This window comes from Polypterus senegalus, chromosome 1, assembly GCF_016835505.1.
Source record: "Polypterus senegalus isolate Bchr_013 chromosome 1, ASM1683550v1, whole genome shotgun sequence".
In the NCBI taxonomy this organism is placed as follows: Eukaryota; Metazoa; Chordata; class Cladistia; order Polypteriformes; family Polypteridae; genus Polypterus; species Polypterus senegalus.
In genome coordinates this window covers 171,087,275-171,114,959 of record NC_053154.1, presented here as the reverse complement: position 1 = coordinate 171,114,959, position 27,685 = coordinate 171,087,275, and the positions used below count along the sequence as shown (strand labels likewise).

Here is a 27,685-nt window from a genome sequence, read left to right as displayed (position 1 = left end):
TGCCAAATACAAATGCACATGTCAGATTTTTTTTTGTTTAATAAAACTTCTCCAAGTGTAACTTTTATTTATTTTGATAATGACATAGCTCATCACAAATTGAGACAAGGTATCATTGTGAGCAAAATCTTTTCAATAACTTGTTTACCTTGTAAAACCTTAGGCTGTAAAAATTCATACCCTTGACATATAGTCAGTATTATATTTTTAAAAATGTCCTTCACCTGACAAAATAGCTGTATGTTTGTTAGTGCACTCCAAGAAACGAGGCTCAAAGTCTAGTCTACTCACTGTCATGTTCAGAGCTTGCTAGTCCTGTTGTGCTGCCATACGTATTTCTCAGGGTGCTTTGGTTTTCATCTTAAAGAAGTTCAAGTAAGGATAACTGGTGACCTTCAATGAGCAAGCGTGGGTTCGTTCCTCCCTTATGCCGCATTCTGCTTAGACAGGCTACGGCACACCATAACCCTAAATCGATATGGGAGGTTTAAGAAAATCAAACATGGTGCAGGTTTGCAGTGGTTTGGGCTGCTGCTTTGTAGCTCTGGCAGGTTTATAAGGAGTTTGCATGTTTTCCGTGGGTCAGTGTAGGCTTTCTACTGATACCCTCCCGTTTGAAAGATGACAGGCTAATTAGTGTCTTGGTCAGGCATTGGCGTGTGTGTTATCATGCCAACCATTTGCCTGACATCGCATGTACTGCAGCTTTGATTCCTGTCTTCTGCTTGATATTGCCAATATAATTTACAGCCAACTGTAACTTTTTTTTTAAACCTAGTTTTTTCTTATAATTTTCTGATATCTGCTTAATTAAATTCAGAGCCAGTCATAGGGGGCATAGCCTATACCAGAGGTCTCTGACAGAAGAAAGAAGAGACAACACCAGTCCCTTGTAGAGTCCATTCCCGTATCGAAGCACGCTGAAATTCAGATGTGGCAGATTTAAAGGTCACCAGTTGACCTGAAAAAGCATCACTGGGATGTGGACTGAGGTTTAAACAACTAAAATAATCAAAGAGTAAAAAAGAAATCACATTGATACTTAAATGATAAAGGATATGACCTCATATGGAATGAGCATTTGTGTTTATAATGTATGTATGAAGGGTTATGATATTGGTTAGGTGTTTGTGAGAAGCAAGAGTATTTTTTGTTCAGACAACTGCTATAAAAAGTGTTATAGAAGGCCATCCAGCATATCTAAAGTTCTGAACTTCCCCTTTAAAGAGCTTGTGATTGACAGTGGAGATGAAAATTCATTGAATTGCAAATAAAAACTGGCCAACCATTTATCACATCTCCTTCCCATCTGTGTTGTGGTTACATCTCTTGGAGTCTCCCAGTAATGACTGTGGCAAAGATGAGTTTCTAACTGAGTGGGTAGCTTTTAGAGTAAATATGGTATTAAACAATGCCTTTAAAAAATCTTCTACACAATTTTAATGGAATGAATCATTTGAATAATTACTCTTGGTTCTGTTAAATAGCTTCAGGATTTAAAAAAAAAAGACATAACATGCTTTCCAGCTTGTGAGCATCCCTCAAGGGGGGCAGTTGCAGACGGCGCCATATATGTAAGAATTGTTCCGTTGAATCACTCATTCGCATTCCTGCCTCCATTCTTCTGGATCACAATCCTTTTCCCCCAAATTAAAGAAGCAGCTCTCTTTAGGATTGGAAGATTTTTCTGCTTTGGTATTCGATATCGGGATTTCTGGGAAAAGAGACAGTTCTTACTTGAAAGCAACGGAATGTGACCATGGTGGAGAAACACTGCCACAATCATACCTGGGAGCAAAATGAAAAGAAAAACAGTCTGTCAGTGAGCCCAAGATAAGTCAGCTAGTTTGTACTTCAACAGATTTCGAAGAGAATCACATGAGATTTTGGTTTGGTAATGGAAAGTGCCTGTTGGGGTGAATAAGCATAAGGTATGTATGCTAACTAACAATACAAGAAAAAATGCATTTTAAAATGTTTGCATTTAAAGTGTTCGAAATTTACAAGATTTGTCAAGGATCATATAAGAAAGAACCCACATTGTGTCTCCATGTAAAGGGTGTCTCAGTAGAAGATTATCCAGGAGCACCAGATTAGGAGAGGTGCCATAAGGGACTGACTGGAAGCCAGATGGTAGCAGGTGAGCCCTACAAGTGACAGATGGGGGTCTGCCTGTTTAGAAAAGACATGACCAGGGGCTATTACAGGGCACTAACACTTTATTAGGTAGCTACTGGTGCTGGAAGGCACTGCTGGGTTGCTCCAGAGTGACTGCTCCAGCCAAGTGGACATGATGTCTACAATTAAAAGGTAGGCCTGGCTGATGGTTCACTGTCAGAGTAAGAGGAGTCAAAAAATTATAGGTAGCATGAGAAGGAGGGATATGTAAAATGGTTTATATGCTTTTAACCTGAAAAACTGGATAAATGATTCCATTTAGTTTAGCTTTTAGTTTGCCTTTTGATTTGGTTTATACTTTACATACTTTCTCACCATCCATTCATAAAGTTTTGTCAAAAAACACTTTATTTTGATTTTTTTCACCTTCTTTTTCTTCCATTCTTTCTCAGAAAGAGTGGCACAAAAGAGGCGTCCTATCAGACTTTATACTTTTGAAAGAAAATGACAAGTAGAGCTGCATGAAGCAGTACTCATCAGCAAGGTTTAGGGCAACACTGATTTAATTCTCATAGTTTCTATACTGGGTCACACTCACATATAAAATTAATGTTATAGAAAGTCATTTCATCTAATAACATCTAAGGAATTTTGGATTGGCAAATACATTTTAGTCATTAGTCAGTTTGTTTTAAATTACAATCTACAGAATGCAACTCATAGTAGATTAGCTTATAGTGCCATTCAGTCAGTCAAACGTCATTTTATAAAGAACATTTCACAGTTAGTTGGCATACCGTATACAGATTATCAATGCAATTAATCCACCTACATTTTATATAACACTCATCATCTACCAGAATCCAAACCATTCAATACATTTCAAAATAAACACATCCAACTTCTTTCAATACATAATGAGGTTTCACAAAAAATAGGAACATGCAAAATACCACAAGGAATACAAGTTAAAATAAAAATGATCAACAAAAAACAGTTTATAAAAAAGAAATATTGCAGGATTAATGTGTTCAAGGCAAGTCCCCAAAGACAAGAGGAAACAGGGAAACTCTGTTAGTAAAATGTGGGCAAACAGGAAGGCAACTGCCGTAGGTAGGCAGGTGGCAGCAGTGAGCTGTGGAGGACCAGCTGGCCATGAGATGCTGTTGGCCTCAAGAAGACCACCACCACGTAGCACCAGCTTAGAATACCAGCAGGGATAAACCTGTCTCTTTGTTACTCTTTAGGATTCTGTGCTGATTGGATCAGATTAAGCATCTCACAAATGCTTAATCTGTTGGTGTAACCTGATTTGCCTTTTGTTACCTTTGTAAAGTCTTGCAGTGCTGAGCGAAAAAATGCTTTTTTTTTGTTGTAATAAAGAAAACCTGCATACCATACTTAGTGTCAAATGTATAAGTAAAGGTGTTTCCTGATCACACCCAGAGGTGCTTTGAAGGGAAGAAAAGGCTTTTTCCATAATGGCTTTATGTTTAAAGAAATGTTACAATAAAACTGTAGGGAATAATTTTGAAGAAAAAATACATTAATGCAATATTTTAGAAGCAAAATAAAAGAAAGAGTATTAGAATGACAGTAAAATTTATGGCCATGAGTGGATCACAATAAGTCAATGTTAGATACTTTAAATATATTGCTTTTTAACTCATTTATGACAGAAGATGTCCGTCACCCACGTTCTGGGCAGTGTTTATCCCTGCCAGGACTACAAATTATAAATCATGTTTCTGAGCTTTCTATAACCAAAAAAAATTGTGCTTTCTTAGTTTTGAGATCCATAAATATATCATTACTAGCCATGTGCGCCCAACTACGTTACGCATGTTAAAGTTGTCTGTGAAGGGCTCCCTGTTTAAACGCGGCTGCCAGTCGTGAACTGGGTCTTTCGTCGCACAGCATTATGATTTTTTATAAGGGAAACAAAATTACAAAAGAAAACCCTTGGACATTGATTCGGTAGGAACGGCCTACTCGGAATCACTGTCCGAATAGTAATTATGTGGTGGTGTGGGAGCATTTCTGCTTCTGTCCGTTCACAGTCCATCTCGTTTTCACAACGCTATCGTTTCCTCTCACGATGTCTTCTCAACCTTTTTCCAATCTCGCAGGTTGCTTTGTGGCAATCCAAAGAGTAAGGCAACATACACGGAGCAATGGTTATAAAAGGGGGACACATAGGTATCCAGGCTCTTTAAAACATAAATAGGGATCACTTCACTGATATGTGAGCAAGCCACGGTACAACTGTGAGACGCGCAGCACTCGCCGGCTACAACGTAACAATAATAATTTCCGGAACGTGCTGTTACATTGTCATTCATTTTACCCACTGTCTTTCTTTCATTAATATGTTACGTAGGCACGTACCTTTTATCTTCGGCAATCTCATTCTCTAACCAGGCCTCAGGAGGTAACCAGCGTAACACTGTCCACCACCCCTTTCGTTATTCAGGCACATTGTTGACATCCGTGAGTAACAACGTACTAAACTGGAAGGTTGTCCACGCATGTGTGGAATTCGCGGACAAAAAAGATCAAGCTCTAAATGAAGATCTCTTTAGTTAATTTAAAGCACAACAATTTGTTTAGTTTGAATGTCTGTGTTTTGAGGTGTGATTAGAGTACTACAGTCTTCAGTAGTATAAGCCTGGAGGAGATTCTTAATGCAATGTCTATGTTTTAGCTGTCTCTCTACTGCCATCTAGTGCTTCATCTTCTAATTCATTTGCGGACAAACAAAGATCAAGATCCAAATGAAGATTATATATAGAGATTAGAATGCTGTTTTAAACCATATCCCTATATTTGCTGAAACCTTGCATGATGTATTAGTATTATGGACACGTACTTCTTTATGTAAGTTCTATATAAAACAAGATGGATGCCTGTTTATTTTTATTAAAATGTAAATATATGAAATGTTTTTTACAGATTTATGATCTTCTAGGAATTGTGTTACGGTGTTCTTAGTTCTGAAGCATGGAATTTGCTTCTCACATTAGATCATTAAAACAAATGTGATAAGAACAGCCTATCCTGCTCACCAGTTACATTCATGGAGATTCTCCAAAATACAGTGCTTGTAAAAGTATTCACCCTCTTGGCAGTTCTCACATTTTATCTGGATATCTGGCAAACTCTAAATGAGATGTCATGTGTGTTTTCTTAACAATGGCTTTCTCTTTGCAATACTTGCTGAAGGTACAGTCTCGCTAATACAAACCACTGTAGCTTCTAACTCCTTCACAGTTCTCATAGATCTTTTGGTAGCCTCCATCACAACCTTTCTTATTGCACTATCACTCTGTTTTTGTGGACAGACTGCTATACAGTTGTGCCATATTGTTTCCACTTGTTAATGATTGATTTAATTGGACTCCAAGGGATATTTAGTGCCTCGGATGCTTTGTTGTATTAATTCCCTGACTTTTGTTTTGCAACGACCTTTTCAGAGAGTTGTTTGTGGCATTCCTTTGTATTTGTTGTGTTAGTTACGCCACCATACTGACTGACCACAGGTTGAATCCTTCATATAAGGTTAATTTACACTACAAATATTTTAAACCCCTTGACTACAGACACTTCTAGTCAAATGTTTGGACAGCCCCAGAAATTTTCATGCTCTTGATAGAAATTGATACCTTTTCTTATTGAGTTACTTAATAGCTATTACTGCTTGAGATGACCGATGTTTCATTTATTATTCATATACAGTGCATCCAGAAAGTATTCACAGCACATCATTTTTTCTACATTTTGTTATGTTACAGCCTTATTCCAAAATGGATTAAATTCATTTTTTTCCTCAGAATTCTACACACAACACCCCATAATGACAACGTGAAAAAAGTTTACTAAAAAATGTGGGAAAAGTGCTGTGAATACTTTCCGGATGCACTGTATGACTGCAAAGCCCCATTTTCAGGAGCCACTCCGTCTTGTGTCCTATTAGTCAACTCCCTTAAAGCTTATCTTTAATTAGTCATATGTAATTGCTAATTGGTTATTTGAGAGACCTTTGTAATTGAATCAGCACCACTAAAACCTGTTATTCTGTTCACTTTGGTTGCAAGGTACTGGCATTACTTAAGTTCAGTTCTAGGTTCAAAAATGACCAAAACGAAGCAAAGGCTTCTCTAATAACCAATTAGCATTAATGCGTGACAAATTAAGGATAAGCTAAGAGAGATGGCCACTGAATGAACAGCTGCTGAAAATGGAGCTTTGAATTCATATGTGAATCTTCTTCTTCTTTTGGCTACTTCTATTAGGGGTTGCCACAGTGGATCATCTTCTTTCATATCTTTGAATTTATATATGAATAATAAATTAAAAATCAGTCATTTCAAACAGGTAATAACCATTAGAAAAACTAATATTGTCTTGGATGTATTTTATATTTAATTGAATGGTATATTGATAAAATTGGGATTAAATTCCATTAAAAAAATTGTGCAATTATGTGACTTTTAAAACCAACTGGCTGCCCCAATAATAATTTAGGTATGTCATATTAAAGTGAATACTTGTGTTATCAGTTATTCTGTGTTTCATTTTTTTAATTAATTCAGACCACTTTTCAGAGATAGAGTATATCTTCAATTTGACATTAAAGTTTTTTTATCTCCTGGCTACAAAAAGGACATAGCAGCACTAGAAAAGGTCCAGCGAAGAGCAACTAGGCTGATTCCAGGGCTACAGGGGTTGAATTATGAGGAAAGATTAAAAGAGCTAAACCTTTACAGTTTAAGCAAAAGAAGATTAAGAGGTGACATGATTGAAGTGTTAAAAATTCTGAAGGGAATTAGTACAGTGACTTGAGACTGTTATTTTAAAATGAGTTCATCAAGAACACGGGGCACAGTTGGAAACTTGTTAAGGGTAAATTTTGCACAAACATAAGAAACTTTTTCTTTACACAAAGAACGTTAGACACTTGGAATAAGCTACCAAGTAGTGTGGTAGACAGTAAGACGTTAAGGACTTTCAAAACTCGAATTGATGTTTTTTTGGAAGAAATAAGTGGATAGGACTGGCAAGCTTTGTTGGGCTTAATGGCCTGTTCTCGTCTTGACTGTTCTAATGTTCTAATGTTCTAATCTGTTTCCTAGTGTCAAATTAAATCCACTATAAAATTAAAATGTGGAAACTTCCTATGGGAGGGCAGCATGGTGGCATACTGGTAGCACTCTTGCCTTGCAGTAAGGAGCCCGGTATTCATGCCTCAGGTCTTCCCTGCATGACGTTTCAATGTTCTCCTTCTGTTTGTGTGGGTTTCCTCCCACAGACCAAAGACATGCATGTTAGGTATATTGGTGACACCAAATTGGACCTAAGGTGTGTTTGGTGTGTGGGTGTGTGTGTTTGCCCTGCGAGGGACTGGCGCCCTGTCCAAGGTTTGTTCCGGCCTTACACCCTATGCTAGCCGGGTTAGGCTACTATTAGACAATGACATAAACTTCCTAGAGGGTGAACACTTTTCAAATGGACTGTAAAATCAAGTCACAAACTGAAGGTCCTTACAGTCCTACTCTAGACCACACTACTTGGTAATTTATTTATTGTGTTTTTGGTTTTCTGTTTAAAGAAACTCTTTCCAACATTTATGCGAAATTTGCACTTGACAATTTTCCAACTATATCCCAATATTTTTTTAGAAAAGTTAATTTGAAAGTAACAGAAGTGATCCACTGTATGAGCTAACTTTATAATTGTCCTCACCTCAGTCATTCCACCACTTAATCTTTATTTGCTTAAACCGAAAACTTTTCCAATCTCTCCTCATAGCTCATACATCTTTGTCCAAGAATCAGCCTAGCTGCTCGTCTCTGTTCTTTCTCTAATGCTGCTATGTCTTTTATGCAATATGGAGATCAAACCTCTACACAGTATTACAGATTGTGACAAATAGGGGGCGCTATCACTCCCTTGAACCCTTGTCCATGACTCCAGACACCAGGTAAAAGTCCAAATGATGACTTTATTTAAATGCCACAGTGCACATAGCACCCTCTCCTCCACAATACTCATACACAAACAATAATCAATCACAAATACAATCCTCCGACTCCCAGACGCGTTGCCCTCCTACCACCTAGCTCAGCTCACCGTCTGGGAGCTCCCACAGTCCTTTTAAATACCCTGACCCGGAAGCGTTCCAATCCCCAGTCCATGTGACTCTCAATCACTTCCAGGTTAGGTAAAATGTCCTTTTCTTCACCCAGGAAGCACGTCATTCTCCTTGTCCATGTGTGCTTCCGGGGCGTAGAGAAAATACCCGTTGTTCCTCCCTGCAGCGTCTCCTAGGGGCCCCCACGGCATCCAGCAGGGCTGCGTATAAAAAAACTGCAATGTCCATGATGCCCTGCTGGTCTTTGGGGAACCTCCATACTGCAGGGAGGGCTCCACCTGACGGCTTGGGGGTATTGGCCGGGATAAATGGCCGGCCATACACCACAAGATGAAGCCTCATTAGTGCATTATTATGTTAAGCATAACCTTATTTGACTTGTTCTCCACATATTGCAGTATATGACTATCATAAACTAAAGCATTTAAGAAAATATCGTGGAAAAAGATCTTGCTTTATTTTTTCTCTTTGAATTCTTTTTAGTCTTTTGCTTTTGACTAATGTTGTTAGGGCATTATACATACAGTAACAGCCCCCTGACCATTTTCAGATTGCTGCTTTGACATTTCCTTTAAGCAAAATGTTTACTCATCTCTGTTGCATTTTTATAAAACATTCTCTCCATTTGGACTACTTCAATATTACATGGTGCTGTTTTTGTGTAGGTCTGAAAATGAGACTTTCACAGCATTAGAAAGGCTGAGATGTGGCCAAAACTAGATAATGTTATGGTACAAAGGATTCCTAAGTGAATCAGAATAAAAGCCTTTTTCAAAACTACATTCAGATTAAAACAAGTTAGGAGTATGGAACACAAAGAATCACAGAACAAAAAATGTGATATGTGAGACATACTGCACGGCATAAATAGAAGAAATCACTTTCGTTGGTTAGTCATTGTATATGCGGTCAATCAGAGAAATGCATATGTTGGACTTGTTCATGAGGGACTGAAGAAGAGAGCGGGAAATTGAAAGCCATATTGGAACAGCAACTGCAGTCATGCAGATGTTATACATGTCATTTGTGGTGAAGAGAGATCTGAGTTGAAATGCAAAGCTCTCCATTTTATGGTCAATCTATGTTCCTACACTCACGTCCACAAGTTTTGGGTGGTCACTGAAAGAACTAAATTGTGAATATAAGTAGCAGAAATGAGCTGGACTCATTTATGTCTGGGCTCAGCCTTGGAAATAGGGTGAGGAGCAAGAGGAGCTCCAAGTAGAGCCACTGCTCCTCCTTGTTGAAAGGAGCCAGCTGAGCTGCCTCCTGGATGCCTCACTGGGGAAGTGTTTCAGGTGTTTCCAACTGGGAGGAGACCATTCCTTTTGGTAGGCTTAGGAAGGATTCGGTTTTACCTCAGAATGGTTGGAGAAGGTGTAGAGACTGCTCAGACTGCTGACCCCATGACTCAAAACAGGATAAGCAGTAAAAATGAATGGATGGATGGATGGATGAAATATGCTAATGTAAGAACTGTGTGTCATTGAACACACATGCTGAACTAGCATAAAATGTGAAGGTCTCACTTTTTTGCAGGTCATAGTGGATGCAAGTGAAATTGTGAATCATGCCACTTTGCCAGACAGACAGAACAGTCCAAATTTCATTTCATATGACTTTTTCTTAAACCTCAGTATGTTCTTCATGAGTGCCACTATCAGCTCATTACAAATATGGAAGAAGCTGCCAAGACCTGACTGCAGAAACAAAACGGGGAGATTCATTATGACAATTTCATGAATCCTGATTATAATTTTTGTAAGTGATTATAAGAATACAGTGAATTTAGAATGTGTTTAGACCCCTTTAATTTCTGTACACTTTATTGTGTTGCATATTTAATTATAAATGGTCACATTTCCCATTTGGCAAAAATGGCAAATGTGTTCATTTAAAATTAAAACTGCGACACAATAAAGTGTGCAGAAAATGAAGGGGTCTCAATACATTCTAAATCCACTGTATGTTGACAAATACACCCATAATGTAACAGAGGAAAAATGTTATTGATTTTATTAAAATGTATTTAAAATCAATTAAAATGTATTTAATTATTTTTGTTATAAAGTTATAGAGCTGAATGTATTACTTTTTATTCAAGTCTCATATGTGCTGTGGTCTTTACCTTTTTCATTCTACTAGTATTAGTATGAAAAATGCAAAAGTGATGATTTAGTTAATATACCTTTCCTTTACCAAAAATCAAGATATTTTTCATGGATTTCAAGTATTTCATCTCAGATACAACTCACCTGCAGTCGGGCTCAGCCAATAAACTGTTGCATATTCCAGAAAGCTGTACCCTGCACAGTGGAAGGTCAATGCAAATGCCAAGACAGGATTGAAGAGGCCAAGAGTGTAACTGTTAGCTAAAGACACACAAAAAAAAAGATGAAATACCTCTGAAAAATGAATTGAGGCTATTTATTACATACTCTATTCTCACTTTTAAGGAAGCACTGACCACATTAGAAATGTGTTGAGGTGAACATTTTCAGCTTGTTTTCAGGAGATGCTGTACTGCATCCAATGGCTTAAAACATAACCTGGATTGTTAATAGCATCTTGACATCAACCTACTGTATGTTAGGAAAGTCCTCTCATTTTCAATTAGCTTTTCATCAGCTTGAGTTTCAATGTGGTATAATGGCTAAGGGTCTGATTAACACTCTGCCAATTCTGATTTTACTTATGACCAATTCTGTGGCCCGTACACTGTTTATGCTCTACTTGTATTTGTAAAGCACCTTAGGATGGAGTTTCACTGCAGACAGGTGTTATTTAAAATATACAGATTTACCGATGTGAGTTCAGTGCCCCTGGGCATCACTGTAGTAAGAATTTGTGCATCTCTTGTTGCCTCTTAACAAGCTGTATTTGGTTTGCTAAAGACCCTACATTTCTTCCAAGGTGCCTTTGGAAGATTTTGAGGAGTAGTCAACCACATTTTGATCTAGTTTTGTACTTTTATTCATTAATTTTACTTTGTTCTTCGTGTTGTAAAGTTTGGCAAGCAATCGTGCACTCTCCCAGGGGTTTCAAGATGGCCACCACATAATGACATTGGATCACATAATCAGCATGTGACATCACTAATGGAGTGGCCACATAGTCTTTGCAGTCATTTTTCCTTACTATCAAGTCAGACCTGCACAATGGTAAGATCATCAGGTTTGAAGACAAAATGAGGTTTGGAATTTACTTCAAAGAGGCAAAGTGGGAGCAGTCAGCTGTAACTAAAGGAGTAATGGCAGAAAGTGACAAAGACAGGAGATTGTTTTAAGGGGTAAATATGTTTGGATGGAAAGTGAGCGTAAAGTTGCTGAAAACAGATATAACAAATGTTTTTTTTGGTTTTTTTTTGAAATTTTATTATTTTTATTGCAATCATTCCATACAAATCAATAAATTTTTACAAAAAGTAGGATTAAGAACAAGTCGACCCCCATCCCTGAGAGAGAGAGCCTGGCCAATGGAGTAAAATTTAAGGCTTGTAAACATACCTAAATAGATGAGTTTGATAGGCCAATAGAGATGAACGGAGAAGAAAAAGAAATGCAGAAATAATTGCTTCCTCTGTACTTTAAGGGCTTATTCTAAAATATTACTGATTAGATCCTGCCATGTTTTGAAAAAAATCTGTACAGATCCTCTAACTGAGTATTTGATTTTTTCCAATTTCAAATAGTATAAAACATCGGTTTCCCACTGACTTAAAAGAGGTGATTTAGGATTCTTCCAGTTTAGCAAAATCAGTCTGCGTGCCAAAAGTGTAGTGAATGCAATTACAGTTTGTTTGTTTTCTCCACTTTAAACCCATCTGGAAGAACAGCAAACACAGCTGTTAATGGGTTAGGAGGGATTGTGAGACCAAGGCTGTCTGAGAGGTAATTAAACATTTTGGTCCAGAATGAGGTTAATTTGGTGCAGGGCCAAAACATATGACCCAGTGAGGCTGGGGCTTGGTTGCAGCATTTGCAGGTTGGATCATGCCCTGGAAACATTTTGGAGAGTTTAAGGCGAGACAGATGTGCTCGATATATAATTTTGAGTTGTATAATTGTATGCTTTGTGCATATGGAGCTCAAGTGAATTCTCTGCATTGCTATTTTCCACTCCTTTTCTGATATATCGATTAAGAGATCTTTTTCCCAGTGTCCTCTTGGATCTTTGAAAGGGATGGACTGTAAAATAATTTTATATATTGCAGAGATTGTGTCTGAGTCCTTGAGATTGAGTAAAATTTTTTAAAACATGGACAAGGGTGCAAGATGAGGAAAATCAGGCAGGTTCTGTTTAACAAAGTTCCTAATTTGAAGATAGTGAAAGAAATGTGTAGCTGGAATGTTAAATTTGGAATGTAATTGTTCATAGGATGCAAAGACGTCTATATAAAGATCTCTAAGCAAGTTAATCCCAAATTTTTTCCAGATATTAAAAACTGCATATGTTTGCAAAGGTTGAAAGAGGTGGTTCTCTTGCAGAGGTGCCACAGATAAAAGCCTCTCCATCTTAAAATGGTTTCTACATTGGTTCCAGATTCTAAGTGAGTGGAGCACAATTGGGTTATTAGTATATCGCCAATAACTTGCATTTATTGGGGCACAGAGCAGGGAATATAAAGAAGTACTGCAGGATTTTACTTCTATTGCAGACCAGGCCTGTGTATGTTTGTCTATTTGTGTCCAGGTTTTTATAGCTTGCATGTTTGCTGCCCAATAATAAAACTGGAAGTTAGGTAGAGCCATGCCACCTTCTGCCTTTTGTCTTTGTAGGGTCGCTCTTTGGATACATGGATGTTTTGAGTTCCAAATAAATGAGGTTATTGTTGAATCTAATTGCTTAAAAAATGATTTATTAATGTATATTGGAATGTTTTGAAATAAAAAAGGAGCTTAGGAAGAATATTCATCTTAACAGTGTTAATTCTTCCAGCTAGAGTGAGATGAAGGGTTGACCATCTATGCAAGTCTTGCTTAATTTTTTCCATGCAGACGGCAAAATTTTGTTGATAAAGAGCTTTATGTTTACTTGTGATGTTTACCCCGAGGTATTTAAACTGTTCTGCAATGATAAAAGGTAGGGTGTTTAATCTAATATTATATGCTTGAGAATTTACTGGAAAGAGTACACTTTTATTCAGATTAATTCTGAGACCAGAGATCTTTTGAAATTCTGTGAGTGCTGTTAAGACTGCAGGCACAGAATTTGTGGGTCTGATATATACAGTACCATATTATCTGCATATAGAGAAAATTTTTGTTCCAGTCCTTCTCTGATAATCCCCTTTATCTGATCAGCATTTTGACAGTGTATTGCCAGTGGTTCAATGGCGATTGCAAACAGCAGTGGTGACAAGGGGCATGTCTTCTCCAATGTAGTAAAGAGGTATTTCCATTCAATCATGTCACATGCTTTTTCTGCATCCAATGATAATAATATTTCTGGCATCCAATGATAATAATAGTTGGTGAGTATATTACATTAAGCAGGCATCGAAGATTTGAAGATAAGTGTCGACCCTTGATATATCCAGTTTGATCTTGTGATATTACAGAGGGGAGCACTTTCTCCATCCTTCTAGCTATAATTTTTGAGAGTATCTTAATGTCTTTATTCAAAAGTGAAATTGGTCTGTATGATGCACATTGTAATAAGTCCTTATTTTGTTTAGGAAAAAACGGTGATTAATGCTTGGCGAAAAGTTTGAGGAACAGTTTGATTGTCTCTGACTTCTGTAAATGTTGCCAATAGGAGGGGAGCTAGCTGAGCGGAAAATTTCTTATAAAATTCTACAGGGTAGCCATCAGGGCCTACTGCTTTCCTGCCTTGAAGTGACTTTATAGCATCTAGTAATTCTGATAACGCCAGAGGTTTATCCAGTTCCTCCGCACTAGGAGTATCTATTTGTGGTATCTGTAATGTATCCTTAAATGTATTACATTGTGTGTGTTGTCTTCTTTAAACTCAGTAGAATATAAGGATTTATAGTAGTCTCTAAATGTGTGCATTATATTTTTGTGATCAATGATTTTGTCTCAGTTCGTATTGGTGATTACTGGGATTGTGTTGCGGACTTCTTGCTTGTGAATTTGTTGAGCTAAAAGCTTATTAGGTTTCTTTCCATGTTCATAGCAATGATGTCTGGATTTATAAATTAGTTGTTCAGTTTCTTTAGTTGTCAAGAGGTTTAGTTCTGAATGCAGAGCCTGTCTTTTCCTATGTAGAGTCTCGCTTGGGAGCCTGGCATGTTCTTCATCTATTCTAGTAATTTCCCTTTTTAGCTCTGCTACTTTCTTGGTTTCTAATTTATTTCTGTGGGAAAGATATGAGATAATCTGTCCTCTTAAGAAGGCCTTAAGAGTTTACCAGAGTATTCCTGCAGAAATCTCTGAGGATGTATTTGTCTCTAGGAAGAAACTGATTTGTTTGGATATAAATTCTGTACAATTCTCGTCTGCTAATAGAAGCGGGTTGAGACACCATCTGCGAAATGAGTGTGTGGGGCATAGTGACTTTAGCTCCAAGATCAGAGGTGCATGTTCAGAAGTAACAATAGCATCGTATTTGCAAGATTTAATTGTAGGCAAGAAATTGTTATCTATAAAGAAATAATCAATTCTTTAGCAGCAATGATGTACTGGTAAGTTGAAAGAATACAACAAATGTTGAATAGAGGATTGCAGTGATATTTCTTCACTGCCACAGGAGAATTTAAATAAATTAAGCAAAGAATATAGGATAAAACTATGATTCTGAATCTTTCAGTAATATAAATAAAAAAAAACTCTACTAGAAATGCAAAAAAAAAAGGATTGGGAGATATTTTGAGACCAGGGCTTGAAGTGGGCCAGTATACACTTCTGAAATTTTAGCATTCGTGTACCATCAGTGTTTGATAAGAACCAGAAGTGTTTTTGTGCGTTCCTGTTTGTATCACCCCTTATCCAAAGGTGTGCTCCTTGAACAAATGTCAGTGTACTGTGCCTCTTTAAACTCAAAGGGGGAATCCCCCCACCCCATTTTGGCTTTTTATTTGATTGTAATTGTATGGCGTTATTAGAAACTCCAAGGCAAACCAGCATCATTTCTGATCAACTCAAAGTGTATTGTGCTGTTGACAGGATACTAGCACTTACTGTATATGTATCCATTTCAGGCACTGCTTGAGACCTTTAGAAGATGGGACGCTCTTGGTATCACAAAGATAAGAAACAATGGGAAAAAGCTTTTGGATTAAAAAGTGTAGGGAGCAGAAACGTAAACCAAGAAAATGTACTGAACACCATTGGCTTTGGTGTCGTAGTCATGAGGGTTTCTCTACATGTGTGAGGGAATCAAGCAAAAAGTAATTTACTTGGGGGAGTACTGGAGAAAGCCAAATATTTGAAAAGATTTTGGGATGAATTAAGAACACATAACTTGTTGGTGATTGTTAAATTTGAATTTTTCAGATACAGTTAGTTAAGGTTGTTTCATGTCATATGTAGTCCATGTGACCTCCTCTCAATGTTTTAAATGTCAGACGTTTGGTCCAATATCAGCTGTGTAAAAGAAGTGTAGCAGGTGTAGTGGTGAACATGAATAAGTGAATTGTAGAGAGGAAGTTTCCCAAAATTTAACTGGGTAGGGTATATAGCTCTGTCTACGTAGGATAGCCTATACATAAGAAAACTGTAAAAGTACAGCGTGTTTGTTAGAACTAGGAGTAAACTATGAAGAGGCAGCACAGAAAGTACAGAAGAAACAATTGAAAATAAGGTCAAATTTGTGATTGTAATGACAGATTTGGTGCATTGGAAGGTCCAAGGCTAATGTAGAATGTAAAATATTATAACTCTTATAAAAGGTTAACACATTATATAAGAGTTCTAAGTAAGAAAACAATAAAGGGAAGGAGAGGGAATGAGGTCATTTGGTGTGGTGATTTAAATTCTCATAGTACTCTGAGGAGCTGTAGAATTTAGATGAAAAATGTTCTGTGTGTCTTAATGAGGTACAGCAATAAATTTATATAATAATTCTGTGTACTGTCTGCTATATGCCTCTTACTAGTAGCAGGGGATATAGAAAGATTATGTGAATAGGAAACATTTTAAGTATCAGATCATCCAATGGTGTGCAGTGACCACTTCCCTATTATACATACCATGGGAACTGATATACAACAGAGAGAAGGCATTCATATACTTACTGTACATACAAATTTAAAAAGGCAAATTGAGAAACATTTGAAGCTTTCTGGAAAGGATGATTTTCTGCCCATTTGATTATGGCGGATACAGATTTGACTAATAATACATTGGTTTCTGCAACAAATTTAATGGTTATAGATGTGCTTCCCTGAAAAATGGTAATAATAAAAAAATAAAGGTAGCTGTATATAATGGGAATAAAACTTTAGTGAAAGTTAGGAAACATTACTTTAACAGTTCTTTAATGCAAAAGAAAAAGGTCCCAAGCATTAGCGAAGAAAGTAATGAGAAGGATAAAAAGTGCTGGGGAGAAAATACTCAACTGTAGTAGAAAAGAGGAACAGGCGAGAAAAGTATGGGGAATGAACTGGAAAATGGATAAGACAAGAAGACATTACCAGTCTGTTATCATGGTGATCAGGTAACACTTGCTGATGCTAAGAAGAGAGAATTATTAACAGAGTGCAAAGTTCAGTCCATAAAGATAAATTATAGGAGACATTTTTAGCAAGTCATCTGTAGATTGCTGAGAATATGTATTCCAGTTCCTCTCTTAATATTGAATAAAACATGAGAAAGGTGCATAAGAGCCCTTAATGTTCTCAGATGTTTAGCTGGGTGTTACCTGAGTGCACAAAGCAGGTCATTTACATTTGCTTGATTTGATCTCTCCTTCGTTGTAGATATATTGAATATGGATCAACATCCACTACAGCCTTAACTTTTGTGGGCACAACTCAAGTTTTGTGTTTGTGTTGAAGTGACATTAACTCTTCTTATATTTCAGCCTTACCAAACAGATTGTTTTTAAGCAGTTTACAATTAACAATGGCTTTCTAGGTAAACTTAACAGGCCATAAATTAGTCACCTAACTGATGCAATATTAAAAGAGTGTTTGGAGCAGAGCACCACAGTGACAAGGTGGTCAGTTTTGGGTGGATGGGTGGTGAAATCAGCATAAAACCTAATACAGAATATGACATCAGTGTATATTTTTTCTGTCTGTCTGTGATTTATTACATGATTCAACAAAAGGCCAATCTGGAGGCTGATTTCTACCAGGGGAACATATGATTCACCAGTATGTGCAAAGTATGCTACACAGTCAATTCAATTTTCAGTTCAATTTATAAATATTTATCAATATTTATTCCTCTTCCTATTACTACTACTCCAGGTGAATTTTGTCCTTATTCTGCTACTCTGTATATATATAATACACTGTATATAAATACACAATACAATACAAATGTACAATAAACAGCACTATGCAACACTTTCCTTTCATCTTTCCCTTTCTCTGTCTCTGTCTTCCACCTCCACTCCTCCTCCGGCAAGCTTCATTCCTTTTCCTCCCAACTCTGGCTCCACGAATGAAGACAGGTGGCTCCTTTTATGCTGCACCTGGGAATACTCCAGGTGGCCTGATAGCGAGGTCTGGAAGCATTCCCAGATGTGGTGGAAGCCAAACAAAATAGGTCTTTGCAGCCCCCCTGACAGCCCCCACGGAACCCAACAGGGCTGTGCCAAACTTCAACTCCCATGGAGCCCTGTGGGAATTCAAGATGCATCTGAAACCCAGGGCACTGCCATCTAGCACTTCAGGGCAAGCAGTTCCCTGTGCACATTGTCTCCCCTGGTCCTTCCTTTATGCTAATGTCCCAGTCGATAAAGGGCCCCGGCCAACATATATATATATATATACACTGATCAGCCACAACTTTAAAACCACTGAGAGGTGTGGTGAATAACATTGATTATCTTGTTACTATGGCACCTTCCAAGGGGTAGGATATATTAGGCAGCAAGTGAACAACCAATTCTTGAAGGGGATATGTTGGAAGCAGGAAAATGGGCAAACATAAGGATCTGAATGACTCTGACAAGGGCCAAATTGAGATGGCTAGACGACTAGATCTTTAAAATGGCATGTCTTATTGACAGGGTCATGGGTGCCCAAGATTCACTGATGTGTGTGGGTAGTGAAGGCTAGACTGTCTGGTCCAATCCCATAGAAGAACTACTAAAGCTAAAAATGTAATGCTGGTTATGAGAAAAAATGTCAGAATACCACAGTTCCTTGCAGCTTGGTGAGTATGAAGCTATGCACAGACTGATTAGAATGCCCATATTGACCCCTGTCTACTGCTGAAAGAGCCTACAATGGAGAAGGAAGTATCAAAACTAGACTTTAGAGCAATGGAAGAAGGTGGCCTGGTCTGATGAAACACCTTTGCTTTTAGTTCATTTGTCCAGACTGGTGCATGTGCGTTGTTTACCTGGGGAAAAGATGATAGAAGGATTACTGTGGGAAGAAGGCAAGCTGGCAGGCAGCATGATGCTCTAGTTAATTTTCTGCTGACATTCATGTATTTTAAATGTTACTTTGACATGCACCACCTACCTAAGGGTTGTTGCAGACCACGTACACCCCTGATGGCAGTGGCCTCATTCAGCAGGATAATGCAGCCTGCCACACTGCAAAAATTGTTCAGGAATGCTTTCAGGAATATGACAAAGAGTTCAAGGTATTGACTTGGATTCCAAATTCCCTGGATCTCGATCCAATCACGCATCTTTGGTATATGCTGAAAAAATAAATCCAATCCCTGGAGGCCCCATCTCACAACTAACAGGACTTGTATCTGCTGCTAAAGTCTTGGTACCAGATACCAAAGGACACTTTCAGAGGTCTTGTGGAGTCCATGCCTCGACAGGTCAGAGCAGTTTTGGTGGCACGAAGGGGACCCACCTAGTAAGAGGCAGGTGGTTTTTAATTTTGTGGCTGATCTGTGTACATATGCTGTATGTATGTATGTATGTATGTATGTATGTATGTATGTATGTATGTATGTATGTATGTATACTAGCTGGTGCAGTGTTTAGATCCAAGTATAGACACATCAGTTAGTTTAAATGATTTACATAGGCAGTGAAAACAAACTTTCTTTAATTGTAGCAAAACTAGTTTTACATGGAAGCAAGCTTTCTTTAATTGTAGTTGCAAGATGGACAGAAATAGGATTATTTTATATTACATATGTAAGATGATACAAAAGACCCAATCACCAACCTGTCAGGTTCAGTTTTTTATATTTCTTTGTTTTAGGTCCAATTCATACAAAGATTATCACTACTATATTCCATTTCTGAATTGATTGCCATTATTTTGGCATATGTGCTCTGAATGTGTTTTGTGCTCTAATGGCCAGTCTGCTTTAAAAAGCTTTAATATTGGTATTTCACAGTGTACACCAAATATTCTTTTAGAATTTGGGAAACATTTGTTGAGGCTGCAATCTTTACAACACTGCAGTATATATTTTGTATGGGTTTCTAGACATACTAAACAATCAGACGTAGGTGCCTTTGCTTAAAATTTATAATAAAAAGTCCACTCAATCACTTTAGCACATGTTAATAATGTGAAAGGTGGAGTGGAAGGTGTTTATATAACATTCAAAACCTGGTACAAGTGCAACTGGTTGGGGGTATAAGCACAGAGAATAAATAGTACTTATGCAATTCAATGTTGGAAACACTGGCATAATCAGTTCTTTATTCAGAATTAATAGGCATGACACAGGGATTTGTGGGATGTGTGCTGTCAAAGAAACAGTTGAACATGTATTGTCTGAATGTAGGCCATGTGAGTAACAGAGGAAACACATTATTGACAGATTGAGGTCTTTGGGAGCAGGCACAATCTACATTGGAGCGACTTCTTAAACAGTGTAATCTCATCAACGTACAGTAAGTACAAATGATTGTTGCTGTTATTTTTCAGTCAGGGTTCCTCCCTTGGGTGGGATTCAGTTCCTTGTTTTATGTTCTTTTTATAATTTATTTATGTTAATGTTACTTTTGTTAATTATCTACTTTGTTTTCTGTGTCTGTGTTTTGTGCTTTATGTCTTGTGGGTGGTTCAACCTGTCCATCACCACCATGCGCTGCCCTAAAGACCTATAAAGGCAAGGGTTTCCCACAATTCCTGGCAGTTCATTCAAATGCACTATGGAGTTGGTGAGTTTACTAGTGTTTCTACTGTGTTTTTGTGATTTTTGACTTCATGCTATGTTTTTGTCTGTGTTTTTGTCTTTGCTCACCTTGTATTGCCTTTGCCATTTCAGGTAATTCCTTTTGACTTTTGTGTTCCACAGAGCTTTCTTTTGTGCTTCATGGCATTTTTGTGAAAAAAAAATTTTAATTATTTTATAAAGATCTTATGTTTGCCCTTATATCTAGTTAGGGTTTGCTGTTAAATAATTCCACTAGTGGGCATTTTGAAGAACTGTTTATTGTCATTTTGCTTTGGAACCCCAAGTTCGTAACAGTCACAGTTGACAATAAACATTAGCCTCTCTGCAACCATATTTTAAATTAAGGCAGGCATCTTCTGTCTTTGCTCCTTACTCCAGTTCAGTAAGTGGTGATAACGCTCATTAATTTAGACTGACAACCACCATTAAAAATCAGAAGATAAGAAGTTTAAAGATCAGCTCTTCTAATCCCTTTAGATAAATTGTGCTCCAATATTTAAGACTATTTTTCTCTGTAGCTTTTCTTATTTTGAATTTTCTTTAATATTCTTAGAACCTTTTGCTTTTGGGGTCTGTTCATTTACTGTACATTTTTGTTTAAGCCTTTTTTCTGATCTCTTGTTTTATCCAAAGCACTGTAGTGTTTATATCAATTTGGATTTAATTTAAATTTGCTACGTGACTGAAGCAAGCACTTCTAGGTTTAGCTTACTTTCCAAGATGGTGTTTGGTTTTCTGGCACCATAGACAGTTTACTTTGCTTTGGTCAGCCCATCATTGCTTATATTCAGGAGAGTAGGTACCTTTTTCCAAAAAAGTAACACAAACAGGAAGAAATTCCTGATAATTTAATAGCAAGAAGGGACAAATTATATAATTAAATGACATGTATATTTAATGTAAAGAATTGATTTCTTATTAAGAAATCGCTTTAATCAGGGCTGGTCTTTTTTGCTCTAAGCACTTTCCAAAAGTAACAAGTAGATGTTATAAAATACAAGTTAAAACATTCAGCCCATATAAATCTGAGAGACTCCTTTTAGTGCTGGGTCTGTACAAAATGTTTTTCATAGAGACTTAGTTCTCTCGGCATATCAGTGCTAGGATGTGCCCTTTGACTTCACAGATGTGCCTGCTACCAGTCTTCTGTACAGGTCATAATACAGACAAAGGCTATGTTCACGCTGCTGAGAAAAGTGACTTGATTTTTGGCTCACCTCCAAAAACTACAAAAAAAATCTTTTTTTTTTTTGCTTTAATGTTCAAATTGATATTAAAAGGCAAGCCAAATCTGCCATGAGAGTGGATAGATATCCATCCTTAATGTTTTCCGCATGCTAAAAATTAATAAAAAGTCAAGTTCATCAGACAGATGCTGCCTAATCCCAGGATGTCTGCAAGGAACACAAATAGAAATTTAAAAAATTGAAGTGGAATTCTTATGTTGTATTTGATTGTGAAGACCTGTCAACACGAGAGAGGAGCTGATCATAGCAAGATATGGATTGTGTGGTGGATGACTGGGGCACTGAAGGATGAAAAGACTGGGAGAGAGACAATACCTCCCCCCGGGACATGAGAGGACAGTCCCCCTGGTTTGCATCGGGGTCAAGGGATTGGAGCTTCAAATGGGACTGTGGCCACTGCCAGGGAGCACCTGGATGATCCTGGAGCCCTGGACTACAGCATTTCCTCTGCACCAAGAAGAGATGAGAATCCGGGAGCACATGGAGTGCTTCCATGTGCCTATGCAGTACTTCCGTCACACCAGGAAGTGCTGCAGAAAGATCGTCAGGGAGCACATCCGGGTGAACATAAAAGGGGCCGCCTCACTCGGGAGGTGGAGGACAGAGCTTGCAAAGGGAGGAGTAAAGGTGGCAGAAGAGAGAAAAGGAGAAAGAATAGAGAGGAAAAAAAAAAAAGGACTGAGCTCTTTGTGGTGATTTGTGCACTGTGTGCTGTGCAGAGAAGGAAATAAAAGAGTGAGCTTTTGTAGGTGTACCTCTTGTGTTTGTCTGCATCAGGTTCGGTGGCTGGCATACCCTCTAAAATTGTCACAATGGTTAAGAAACAAAGGGGTTTGATAATTTCATGAATGTCAAAGGGGATGTTTGATGGTCTATGACAACATATTTCTGTAAGATTTTCGAGAAAAAAAAAACATTTGTGGAACGTCATTTCCCTCAGAAAACACATAGCAATTTCTCCATACTTGTTAAGTCCATCCCTTTGAGTTCTTTATATTGGCAGCTGTGTCTGCATAATTCATCTTGATTTTCCATGAGGTGATATGACCAGGATCATATTTAAGCAGTGTATTAAATAGTATAAATATCCAGAAAATTGTGATTGGAACAGATGTCACATTTAGGTCATGTTCTGTATTTCCATATCAGATTAAGTACCACTTGTGAAGGTGAGCTAAATCTGATCTAAAACGTTTTGCTTCCATATAGTTTTTAAGTTCCTCACATTTCTTTAAAAAGGTCAGAACCATGGAACATATGAATGAAAATCTCTGAATTGTGTTGCCATGTGAGCATATCCATATAAATATTTACAGTGATAAAATTTACGTATAAGACTCTCAGCTAACTTTAGTGTCTTAGTTTACCACTCATTGAAATGCATTTCAGTAAATGTGTAAGAATATGAATGCCTGTAGATTGTGCTTCACTATAAAGATAAACCTTTCGAGCATAAGATGGCATTACATGCAGTAAAGGCATTACGCAAACAAAGCATGCACATTGTATAGGTTTTTGTGTTTTTGGGGAGTTTATTGTATTTAAATAAAACTAGTCACTCCTTGTCTAGATCACATTTAAAATGTTTGGCAGTTTGGATTACAAAGAAGCCATGGATAAATAAATCCTTCAATAATGTAAAGCAGAGGAGAGTGTGGCCCTACCTTTCCCACTGGTTTGCAAATGTAGGTACCATAACTGAAGGAATCAGAACAGAACAACTAGCTTGGTTAGACATAGGAAATCCTGCACTATTTTCTCCATATATGCTTTACTCTTTGCACCATCCCTCCATCCATCCATTAACCAACCCGCTATATCCTAACACAGGGTCACAGGGGTCTGCTGGAGCCATTCCCAGCCAACACAGGGTGCAAGGCAGGAAGCAAACCCCGGGTAGGGTGCCAGCCCACTGCAGGGTACACACACACACACACACCCAGCACACACTAGGGACAATTTAGGATCACCAATTCACTTAACCTGCATGTCTTTGGACTGTGGGAGGAAACCCATGCAGACACGGGGAGAACATGCAAACTCCACGCAGGGAGGACCTGGGAAGCAAACCCAGGTCTCCTAACTCCGGGGGAGCAGCATTACCCACTGCACCACCGTGCCGCCCTCTTTGCACCAATCGCCTCTAATTTCTATCAAATAAACAGAAGTCACTGTGGTTCAACACTCACTTCAAATATGGAAGGCACAGTTAGAATATGGAAGAATGATGGGGGTATTTTGGTCCTAAGATGTTTTTGTCAGTTGTCCATCCACAAGACATTAATTTATTTCCACTATCCCTAATGCATACAATATTTATTATATGGAATGTGCTTGGAATAGGTACCTGTAGGGATTTGAATGTTTATAATATACAGATGGGTCTTAAGTTATGCCACTATTGACTTAACAATCAATCTGTAAATACAAATGAGCACATAAAACCCAGCTGTTTTTCTTTACAACAAAACTGGAATTAATATTCAACTAGCAGGTTCTTTTATTTTTTTAACTTATGAACAAAACAAACTAAATTTGATAGGGATGAATACTGTGACCACAAGGGGACACCACAAACCCCGACACAATTACACCCATCACAGTCAAGGATGCAAATAAAGGTTATTTATTTATACAGTACTTTCACTAGACAGACAAGACACAATTCAAAGTTTAATCACCAGCATTAATTCAAGATTCCTTCCTCTACTTCCACTCCTCCGGTGAGCTTCATCTCCTCTCCTCCTGTCTCTGACTGCCCTAAGTGAAGAGAGATGGCTCCTTTTATGTTAGACCCAGGATTACTTCCAATGTCATGACAGGGTATGATGGAAGCACTTCTGGTTATGCGTAAGCTCTCCAAAGTAGGGAGACCTTCTCCTGGCAGCTCCCTCAAGGATCCTGACAGGGTTGGCTTTCTACAGGAGTCCCAGCAGGAGTCATACCAGAGTAACACTGTTACTGTCAATGTCACCTTAAGCCTTGGGGATAAATTGTCCCTGTTAAACAGTCTCCCCCCATCCATCCATTATATGTTTGCCCCAACTGTAATAGGAACCTAAAGTTATCCCAGCCAGGTTGCTGCTCCACTCATGTAGTCCATCCAACCGGGTAAGATTTCACCTTCTGTCCCAATCTGGGTGCCAACCCATCCATTCAAAAATTTACAATACAGTATGTAGAATCCATCACTAATGCTATACTTTTTTAGTCACCATTTTTAATCATTTTGTGCACTCATTCTCATGTGTTGCAAAATCGCCAGCTACCAGCGGATTTTCACGCCTTTAGTTTGCCTCTGAGAAATGTATCTAGTAAAAGTGAAGGTGATGAAGGTAATGAATGTATAGAAAAACTTAACATTATAAATTGTTTATAAATGGTGAATTAATGTCAAAAACAACTAACAATGCATGACAGGGCTGATTACTGTCATTTTCTTAATACGTTTAGTGAATTCCAGTGAATTAAATAATAAGGCATGGTGCATTTTGGTGATTTTCCATTAACAGGCATTTTTCAGTGGAATTTCTAACCTTCATACAAAATTGAGTTATGAATCACTGCAGGAACAGAACTCATTTGTAACCAGAGACCTGCATGAACTTCCATCTGTTCATCAGCTATGGTTCAGACATAACTGTTTATAAAAATATTGTTTAAACTATATGCAAGTTAAATACTTTGATAAAGATATAAGGTAAGATTGAGATACAGAGATATAAAGATACTTACAGCTTATTCAAACGATATGAGTGCTTCTTAAAGGGTGCACCTTTAGACGACACGGGATACAAGACATTTTAATGAGATTTTCAGGTAATGAATGAGCGTCAACACTTTTCGTCCATTTGTGGGAAACATAATGTGTCTGAATTTAAACTTGTTTATTGACACACATCTTTCTGAACTCTGACCATCCAAAATATACTCAGTCAGGACCCTGATAGTGAGTGTTGTTGTCAAGCACCTGCTTCACTGTGTCACATGTTTTCCCTTATTAGAACAAAATCATCTCTTATTTATCAGACAGTTTTGGATTCCCGTTCCTTAATCATGTGACAGCTTTATTTGGCCAATACTGCTTAATGAACAGTCAATTGCGATTTCTTACACCACATCACTGCCATGTCATTTTGTCTTGCTGCTCTGAAAGATTCCTAACCCACCTCCAATAATTCAAAAGGAAATGAATGTCCTATTAAAATTGAAAAAAAAAAAATCACTTTTTTTTAGAGTTGATATTCTTTTAAATCTGGCTGTTATTTATCAGTGTTGTCCTCAGTTAACAGAGCATGCTATTTGCTATTCTTTTTAGCACTGTAGTATCTTTTAATGATATCTCTGCTATCTAGATAGGTAGGTAGGGTGTGTGATCAGATCTTAATAAGGTGCACGTCTCTAGATTATATAGGGTTGTCCAGATCTAATTATGCAATTTTCATTACGCTATAACTTATTAAGTTTATTACATAGAAAATCACTCGAAAAATCCCGGACCATCGAGAAGTGTGTGAACTGACGACATGAAGAATCGTCTTTGCGCCGAACTGGAATCGTCCCCCCACATACTGTAAATCAAAGTCATCCAGACGATCTAGATCTGCATAATTAGATCTGGACCACCCTGTACTATGATTCTCAGAAATGATAGTTTATTATTAAAAAAATAGAAAACTGCTGGTTTAATAGAGAACTGTAATAAAAAAAACAATGTCCAATAACTCACCCATGCAGGTTAGTAATGTGTTGGTCGCAGCAAAGATTGTCACCTGAAGAAGGGCAGAGAGCTCCTCAGTTCGCATGGCAAGCAGATGGAGGATGAGCATGCATATCCCTTCTGTGAAGGCTCCTTGCAGGACAGAAACACGCAGTGTCGAGCTACATTCTTGTGCCATCATATTGTGAAACATATGCATGTCAATCAGTTCCAGAGACCAGTAGTATTTGGCTAGGAGTTTGGCAAACATAGCCCCTAAAAAATGTGCAACCATACTACCAAAGGCAGTAAGAAAAGAGATTTTAGAGAGAAGAAAACTCTGCATTGTTATGGATGGATTTCCAGATGCTCCACGGCTACTAAGACCTTGAATCACTAGAATCAGGAAAAGCAAGGTGAGGGAAACATCAAGGCCAAAACCACCTGCCCATGGACCCAGCTCGAGCAAAATCTGCAGCTCTAACCAACAAGCCACCAGCAAAAAGGATGCCAGGAGCTCATTGTGAAGATTTCCAAGGTTGAAGGAGTTCAGCAAAGGATGAGCAACTTGACTGAGGGCAAATGCTACCAAGAAATATCCAACAGACACATTTAGTCCCGACATTGTACTGTATGCACAACACAGCACTGAGAGTATAGTCAAAATGCAAGGCTGAAGTAAGAGCTTTTGGCTGACGTGTCAACCTTAAAAAGCACCAATGGACAGCTTTCCCACACAGAGTCAGGTAACCAAGGACAAACTCGAAAAAAATCCATAAACATTCCTCGGTTATTAAAGTGACAAATGACCCTGGCACAGACAGGGACACAGTGACCTACTCCCACAGCAATCAATAGCAGAACTTTGACATAGTATTTCGGATTTTCCCGTTGAACCCATTTGCTAAGTTCCAGAAATTTAGAAAAGTTTTTTATACACCCTATAGAATGTAACAACATAAGAATGGCTCCTGGGATCATTTCTGTACCAACATGACAAGTCCTTTACACTAGAAATCAATAAACATTAGAGTATTAGTAAAAATGCAGTTGCCTTACTTTTGAAGACTGGACTTGTCCGCTCAGAATGTGGAAGAAGGTGGCATGGCAGCTCATTGGTTAGCACTGCTGACTCCAAACTCCTGTTTACTATCTATACAGATGTTCTCCATGTTGTCTGTGGCTATATTGCAGTTTGCTGTCACATGCTAGAGCTGTGCATTTATATTGG

The 27,685-nt window shown here is 37.9% G+C and overlaps 1 protein-coding gene across 1 annotated transcript; it reads right to left on the bottom strand.

Moving 5' to 3' along the window:
- Positions 1–129: 129 nt before the first annotated feature.
- Positions 130–27,079, bottom strand: aqp12 (aquaporin 12). Its single transcript, XM_039767723.1, has 3 exons — positions 26,485–27,079; positions 10,525–10,641; positions 130–1,788 (listed from the first exon to the last, which is right to left on the bottom strand). The coding sequence occupies exons 1-3, from the start codon at positions 27,077–27,079 to the stop codon at positions 1,595–1,597; spliced, it is 906 nt and encodes a 301-aa protein (XP_039623657.1). The 3' UTR covers positions 130–1,594.
- Between the last annotated feature and the right edge of the window lie 606 nt (positions 27,080–27,685).